The sequence below is a fragment of the Diadema antillarum genome, unplaced genomic scaffold, assembly GCF_040938485.1.
Source record: "Diadema antillarum isolate AM-2024a unplaced genomic scaffold, OU_Dant_1.0 scf00000085, whole genome shotgun sequence".
Lineage (NCBI taxonomy): Eukaryota > Metazoa > Echinodermata > Echinoidea > Diadematoida > Diadematidae > Diadema > Diadema antillarum.
The window spans coordinates 414,072-422,500 of record NW_027270974.1 but is presented as its reverse complement, the minus strand read 5'-3'; the positions used below and the strand labels follow the sequence as shown (position 1 = coordinate 422,500).

The following is an 8,429-nucleotide window of genomic DNA, read 5'->3' as shown; positions in this document are numbered from 1 at the left end:
TGTAGTACAAGTATTTGTGTCGACACAGTTTAAGGTATGTTAATTACAGTGTATATTATACAAAATGCATCACTTTATACACATATTTTTAGCCTGTGACAAGTTCATTTATCATGTTTTTACACTGTGATTATGATAACTGTTTGCTTGATAATAGATATGTTAAATGGTGAAAGCTTGTGTCTCAATCTTGTTTTAAGCATCTTTATATGTCAGACAAAGGCCAAAATACGGTCACCACCTTCCCAAACTTGCTCGGAGAGTCCACCTTCAAACATTCTCCACAACTGGAGATTCTCCCGCCCTTCACCTACTAGCAAACTGGCGACACTGATTGCGGGAATATGCGCAGAATAAAATAAAAATATGTTACCGCACATCCCGTTTCATAAAACTTGTTTTCAGTGACGACTGCAACATTTCTATGACAAATTTGCTCTCAGCCAATCAGATGCAAGGATTTCCCTAGCTTGTCACAACTATAACAACTTGTCACTGATAACAAGTTTTATGAAACGGGGCATAGGAGCGCGAATCAAGACGTCCATTGCGGATCCAGCTCTAGTTTAACAGTTTATAGAATGTTCTCTGTACTACACATAATGTTATCAGTCCTGCGTCAGCCCAGTACTTTGATGACAGCGTCACGAAGCTCGTAGTACTCCTCGCGGTAGTTATAGACTTGAGCGGAGAGACGAACGTACATATTCTGCTCGCCGTCGGTTGTCACAAAGGCGATGACACCGCTTTCACGGGCTATGGCGAGGCGCAACTTCAGGAGACCGTCGTAGCCTATTCCCGTGTACTTCGTCAACCGAGGTGTTGCCGGAAGGTTGACGAGGCACATGAAAGGCGCCCTCAACGCTCGATCACGTCCGGACCACGTCGTTTTCCACGCAGCAGCCAGCATTTCAGCGGCCCAGATAAGAAGTTTGGCGTTGTAGTCGGTTATCCTTTCCTACACAAACAATGATAATAATTATTATGCAATATGATTCACTAACAATCAGTAATAACCTACCCATGCATACATATACGTACAGAATAGGCCTACATACCAATACAAAGAGAAAGGTACATGTAATTTCATGATAGAACTTTCCGTAGATATTCATTTTGTGCTCCTCAGAACGCGTTGAAAGTTTGCTTTTCCTTTTAAAAACGGGCATTTATTGAGTATTCTGGGCTGACGCAGATAGCATTTCAGTAAGAAGAATAGTTTTGCAAGACTCGTGTGATGAGAGTATTACTCATAGGTCATGACACCAGGGGAGGGGTGGGGACGGACCGCTGCAATCCCCCCCCCCCCCCCGCCGAACTTCAAGTTGGGCGTGAGTCTTGAACGAAATAAGATAAATAAGAAATAGGAAACAAAGATTTGCAGATATTATTCCAATGGTAGGGGGCGGAGCATGGCCGTGGTCCATGTAGCCTATTGCAGGGATGCAGCTGTTTGTTTTTAGGCTTAGATATACCACTCTGTTCAATGACTATAAAGGCATACGTTGAAAACCCGATTGAAAGATCTATGCGTTTACGTTAATGGACTTTATGGATATTAGTATGCGCGTTTCAGAGCTAAACAATGACTATATAGTCATGTACTCACCAAACCTCCGAGGTACGAATGGAAGTCTATAGCATAAGGAAGTAGGTAGTACGGTGTACAATCTTGGGTACCAAGGGGATGGAAGCGTTTGTGAATGTTGAGGTTAGATACCCCGTATGACGTAATGGCTGGTCGTATCCAGGGGTGGTGCTTTGGATGAATGTAGAAAATGGCGCATCCTCGAGGGGTAAAACACCACTTGTGAAAATTTCCTGTAATTTCAAGACAAAGGAAGCGATGATAATTGAGTGAAAAACAAAACACATTTGGGAATTTAATCAAACTTAAAATTGTAATGTGTGCGCTTTTGTGGTTTACGTGAACTCATTTCTTCAGTTTGCTGTAAGTGCGATCAAAGCAAGTTTTTTTTTTTTTTTTGAGGTCTAACCGTGCTGATCATGGATAGAAATGTTATAATCCTCTAAGCTGCACGGAATGGTGAAGAGAAGGCGGAAAAGAAAGAAAAGAAAAGAGAAGAAGAAGAAAAAAAAAGAAGAAAGTGCTATTCATTGATCAGTTAACTCAGAGTGAAACTATTGTTTTGCCAATCTCGTCTGCTTTGATACAGTGGACTCCCGTTATAAAGAAGTCCTTGGGGACCTGTGTTTTTCTTTCGTTTTATCGAAATTTCGTTATAACCGAACGAATGAACAATAAAAATACATAGAGTGGACAATGTCGCGACCTGAATTTTGACCTCGTTGTAACCGGAATTTTGTTATAACCGTGTTCATTATAACGGGAGTGCACCGTACTGTATACTTATCTACAGCGGCTATCAAAGTTGTATGATCACTACGAGATGGAAATATCGTCACGAGTTATCCTTCAGAAACTGACGAAGCAAAAAGCTCAGGAGTTTATAGCAAGATTGGGTTTTATGTGCTTCAAAGACAGCAATTAAGCAACCAGAAGAAGACAATTTCTATGCAGCTCTGTAAGATCAAGGTTGTGACCTCTTCGCTCTCTTCAAGTTTTAGTGTCGAATCGGACAATAAACTTGCACAGAGCGAAGACTATGTCGATTCGTGCAATGTCATGCATGAATTCTAATTGTAAAAAAGGAAGAGTCAACGAGTAGGCATCGATAAATCGATAAATAAAAGCTTTGTGTGTGTGTGTGTGTGTGTGTGTGTGTGTGTGCGTGTGTGTGCGAGTGTGTGCGTGATTGTACTCATGAAAAATGACAAAAGACGATGGTTAACTGCATGCTCTTCTGAGATCAGGACTTGACATACTTGATGGTCTCGTCATCTGCAGAATAATGTGTACTGTGCAGCTGTTTTTGTTCTGTTTTGTTTCATTTCCTATCTGAGAAGATAGCTGGATAGCCCATATTCAGCTTCAACTATAGCTGGTGGTCAATATTGGACACTCTAGTTTGATGTGAGGCAGGACCGCTTCACCGGGAAATGCACCCTGCTCTTTGCGATGAAAAAGTGGGATCTTCTACGTGCATGTGTAGTGACTCTCTCACACACGGGACCTCTATTATGTATGTTCTGTCCGAGGGACAGAGCTTTTTGTCTGTTAAGCGGGGTTCCCACTTTCAGGATTGGCGCCACGATTGAAATCGTGGTCTTAATCGTGAAGCAATCGTGGTGATCTTAACAGATCGTATTAGATTGTATCAGATCTTGAGGTCAATCGTGTCAATCGCGTTAATCGTAGAAAATTTTTGGACGGTTCAAAAATTTTCTACGATTAACACGATTAATTTTTGATCGTGATCATCGCATCAGATTATCTTGGATCGTATCAAAACGCAGCAAATCTTATCTAAATCGTGCTTCTTAATCGTTTTAATCGGGATCGACTTTTCACTTTCCTTCTGCTTGGTTTGCACATTTGCCTTTATTTTACTCGCAAATCGTATATATTTTGTATTCCGCGAGGTTGATTAAGGGAGGGGTGGCAACATGAAATATAGAATAACAACACCACAGAAACATCCACCAGAAGCAGAATGTTTCACATACATACAAAGTAACTTTTGCGACTTTTGAAAAGTGACCATTGTCGCGGATGTAAGGTTACTCGTGCATGACTATAAGGATCACTGTCATTATTTTTCACATAGAAGTCAGCCAATATAAAGTGTAGCTATTCCCCTGCGAAATAATTTTACTTAAGACTTTTATTTTGGTTGAAAAGTGACATTGTTTTAGGGAAGTTACCTTTCTGTTGTGTGTGTAAGTCGGTTTTCTAAAACCCTGTGAAATAAAACAATAAATCAAGCTTAACGAATCAAACTTTCAATACCCCATGAGAAACGACATTTTGAAATAAAAATGCATAGATACATACGATGTGAATATGCAATCAAACACACAAGCAATACTACCAGTTTGGCCAACTTTCTTATGTTGAGCGTATAACACATTATATTATATCAGCATTCAAAAAGATCCCGTCCTCTTTTTCAGCTTCAATTTCATCATATTTTCTTCATGTATTTCAAAGGAAGGTGAAAACATTTGTCTTGATCTGTTTTTTTTTCTGGGGAAGATGAGGCAATGATCTGTTCTTGTGTATTCGGGTTTTTTTTTTTTTTTTTGGGGGGGGGAGGTTGAGCACGTCGATTCAATAATCTATTAATTTCTTTTAATATAGGACATTAGAGGAGGGACTATCTGAGTTTGTGGCTGACCTAGGTGATGCTTTCTATCTGATGATAATGTAATCGTCATTCGCAATGCTGCAAAGGTCACGTTCTCATCATCCTCAACCTGTCCACCCTTGCCATCATTAACTGGTTGTGGATAGTAGGCCTAATCACTCTGCAGAAGTTGAGGAAACAATGAAATCTATCGTCAGCCGGACTATATATAATATTCCAATTCGGGTCCAATCGCACCTTAAATGGGGGTCGATTTTGATCCCGATCGTGAAAAATATCGTATCTTATCTCAACAGCCCGTATTGGTTCGCGATTTTCGTATTGGAAAGTATCAGAACGTAGCTGCACGCATCAAATCGGGGATACCGATCTTAATGATAGTGGTAGATCGGAACCAATCATGGACTCTATTGGGACAATCCTATCTGAACGTATTTGAACGGGAGACCAGATCGTAACAGATCGTATTGCTTGAAATAGACCAATCGTGACCATATCGCATCCAAGCGAAGCAACACGTATTGACTCGCATTACCTCGTATCCAACCGTGAAATTTCAGACGAGCTCAACGAAAATCCCACGATCAGTTACGAATGTCCAATCGTGGCGTTCGTAATAGATTGTACGATAGTGGGAACCCCGCTTTACTAAAGGGGACAGTATGATTACATGTACCTACAACATTGCTCAGTTATACCAGCGAGGTGAGACCCTGGTTAGACTCCGGGTCCCTTAATTGGACTTGGAGGCAAACTCGCTACCGACTGAGCCAAATCACTATCCTTTTTCTAAATGTAGACCTATAAAAATGTGTAAAAAAGTGAAAATGGTAAACGGCATGAGCTTTACCACAGAAACTTAATGAAGTTATATTTTCAAATATACTCAGGGTAGACAAAATGGTGATAAAACGAAATGTTTTGTTAATCACCGTAATAGAAATCAGCACCGAGTTCCTCCAAGTTCAGGGCCAACTGTCCGGGAGCATGGGCCCCGTCGACGGCGGTGATGACCCCGCGGCTGCGGCAGGCAGCGATCAGCTCTCGGATTGGCATGAGGATAGCCGACATGCACACAATGTGGTCGAGCAAAGCCAGCACGATACGGGGGTTGTCGTCCAGGGCTTGGATGTGGAGGTCAATGATGTCCCTAGCCGTGGTGTCGAAGGGGATGTCGACCTTAACCACACCGATGTCTATCAACACGATGTGAATTCGAAGCAACATTATGAATAGAATTCAGTTATGAAATTAATATTTCACCTTCACTCAACATTACAGAGCAACTTTTAATTTCTAAACTATCATTAATTGGAGTCTTTATTTCGTCTTAGAGGAAGTTGTTTTCAAATACACTATATCTTTGACAATAATGTGGGCATTACACATACTCCTCTATGATTCCCAATCAATGAAAAGATATTGCTTGTCGACTGTAACAAAATGAATATTAGTTGCACCAATTACGTGTCTGCATATAGATAAATTTCGTGTTCATCTGTATGTAAGAACATTTCAAACCTTTAGGAATATAGAATTGGGAGGAGCCATAATATCACTTTGCGGAGTATACCAGTGCCACATGGTGTGATTTGATATTTTTTTCTCTTTCCCCCAGTTCCCTTGCGTTGGAAGTTTAATTCAAATCAAACATAGCTGGACAGCGCCATTTTGTGTTAACAATCAGTGCAGTCTTTGCAATTCAAATATGACATCGAGTGGCAAATTTTGATTGGCATTGATTGTGTGCATTGACCTTCATATTTCATCATGCTTTTCCATCAATACTTTACATAGTTGTAATTGCATATTTATAATCATACGCTTTTTGATCTGCTCACCCGGCCGGAGTAGGGTAAGCATCTCTGTGGCCTTGAGCACCCCGCGGAAATTGAGACTAGTCGCCAATATTTGGTCGCCAGGCTTGAATGGAAACGAGTTGAGTATGCTGTTTGTCGCTGCAAGCAAAACATCGAGATGCAAAGAAATATCTTCGTAACACCGGTTTAGCATACAAGCGATTCGATTTATAGATATCATCATCAATTTTGACATACATATTTTTCAGGAAATGCAGTCATTGTTTCATCATGATATTGCTTAACCTATTCTTGGGTGATTTCCTTATGCATTCATACAAAATGTAAACACGGTTAATTCAGAATAACTACTGTAGCACTGCAGGCAAAGTTAATTGGCACGAGATAAGCAGCCTAAAATTTCGAAGTGAGCGATATCGGCATTGTACACGGGGCCATCCCAAGAGACCGAAACCCACGAGCCATGCAGCCCACGAGTTCGACATTAAAAAGAGGTCCATGAGTCATGCAGCCAATAACTTATATACAGCCCAAGAGTTCGACACTATACAATGCTATAGGTAAAAACAGCCCATGAGTTCGACATATACAACACGGGGCTTAAGTGTGTCAGTCTCGTGGGCCTTGTTAGCTTAGTGTCAAACTCGTGGGCTGTATGACTCATGGGCTGTATGATTCGTAAGTGTCGAACTCGTGACGTGCACCCTCATATACACAGACTAAGACATATCGGACTGATACTGCATCTACTTTGTGAGAATCTGATCCAACTGATACTGATAAGGGGTTAAAGTTGGGTCCAATAATTCAAGTCAAGTATACCTGATGCGACAGTTAAGAATAACAGCAAGAATTGCGACACACTGTTTTACTTACCAAATGTTGCATTTTCTACCAGCACGATGTTACCCGACTTGGCGCCGACAAAGTCTGCCGCTCTGCTTATTGCGTCCATGTAGAAAGACATGGAGTCAAAAGTGTACCACATTTCGGCGTTTTCTTCCCTCTCTTGCATCATCCTGTCATGAGTACATAATTAGGAAAATAAACTCTCATGAAAATTTAGTGAATTCCCGATTTTACTTACTTAAATAGCAAAATGAAATGATCAAGAGTGAAATACGTATACTCATATTGTTATGTTGATAACATCTTTATACTTGCTTACTTGAGTCACTGAAAAGTCGTGCAAGACGTAATACACAACAATAAAAAAGCTGTGAATACCTGCACGTTCATGGTTTTCTTTATCACGGGTTTTCGGTTCGAGGATGAAAGTTCCATTTCCTGAATATATAGATTATTTTTCATAATCTGGGTAAATATTTTTTTTCTCGCTGAATTACGATGCTATACATTCAAATTAGATATCAGAAGGTGAATAAGCACGTTATCATTCAAACTCTATTCTTTTGAAAACACCACGAAAATAAATGCGAAAACCATCAACATGAACAATATGGAAACAATGATATTTGACTGAAACATGAACACTACAGTTTAATCTTAGTTTCAACATTACCCATTTGTGAACCTTTTGGTTATACACTTGGTGATACAATTAGCACATGCACATTTTTGTAATACGCACTTGACACAAGCGGTATACAAGAACCGATGTAACCAACATCCCAGTAAGTATATGACAATCAGCGTTATGAGAGTTACTCCAAAATTGCGATAATATCATGACATTTCGAACTGCATAATGCACTGTATACCATGAAATTGGTTTCTCTGAAATAAGCAGTCGTTAAAGCAACTGTTACGTGATGTTATTTTGACTTAAAGATGCTAACGTACTGTGCAACTACAAGTCTGTTTAATTATACTATGTTAATGCCCCCTACCTACATGGAAGAAAATTACCCTGCATGCGGCCTTACCGGTATTGAATGTCGAGCAGCTTCCGCGGAACAGCTCCGTAGGATCCGTTGTTCAACGGATAGATCCCGGGCGAGAAGAAAAATTCCCGGTCCCGCAAACTCTTCCCGAACTCCGGTAGCGGTCCGTTCCCGTTGAAGTCTCGCGTGAGCGGTAGCTTACCATTTCCGAGTACGTCTGATGTTCCATTGGACGAAGATGGGTTTGACACTTTTGACGCAGGGAGGTCTCCGGTGTGGGGGAGAGCGATCGCCTTGCCAGTGTGCGTTGTGTTACCATTCATGACTGACATATCGCTTTAGGCAAGAACGTTATAAGAATGACCTCGTTGATGAAAACTGATTATTGTAATACGCAACACTCGAGAAGTGGAAGAATACGATGAAAAAGCAAGCTTGAAAATAAGAATTTAAGCTTCATTGGGGGTATGTATTTATATGAAAACAATAAGAAGGAAAGCTACTTCCATGATTAGAATGGCTAATGCTGCGAAAAT

General features: G+C 40.6%; 1 protein-coding gene across 1 annotated transcript; it reads right to left on the bottom strand.

Moving 5' to 3' along the window:
- Positions 1-619: 619 nt before the first annotated feature.
- On the bottom strand, positions 620-8,225 carry LOC139717897 (uncharacterized). The gene is made up of 6 exons (XM_071629384.1): positions 7,936-8,225; positions 6,926-7,068; positions 6,071-6,187; positions 5,162-5,425; positions 1,610-1,821; positions 620-958 (listed from the first exon to the last, which is right to left on the bottom strand). Exons 1-6 carry the CDS (start codon positions 8,223-8,225, stop codon positions 620-622), a joined length of 1,365 nt encoding a protein of 454 aa, XP_071485485.1.
- Positions 8,226-8,429: the final 204 nt, after the last annotated feature.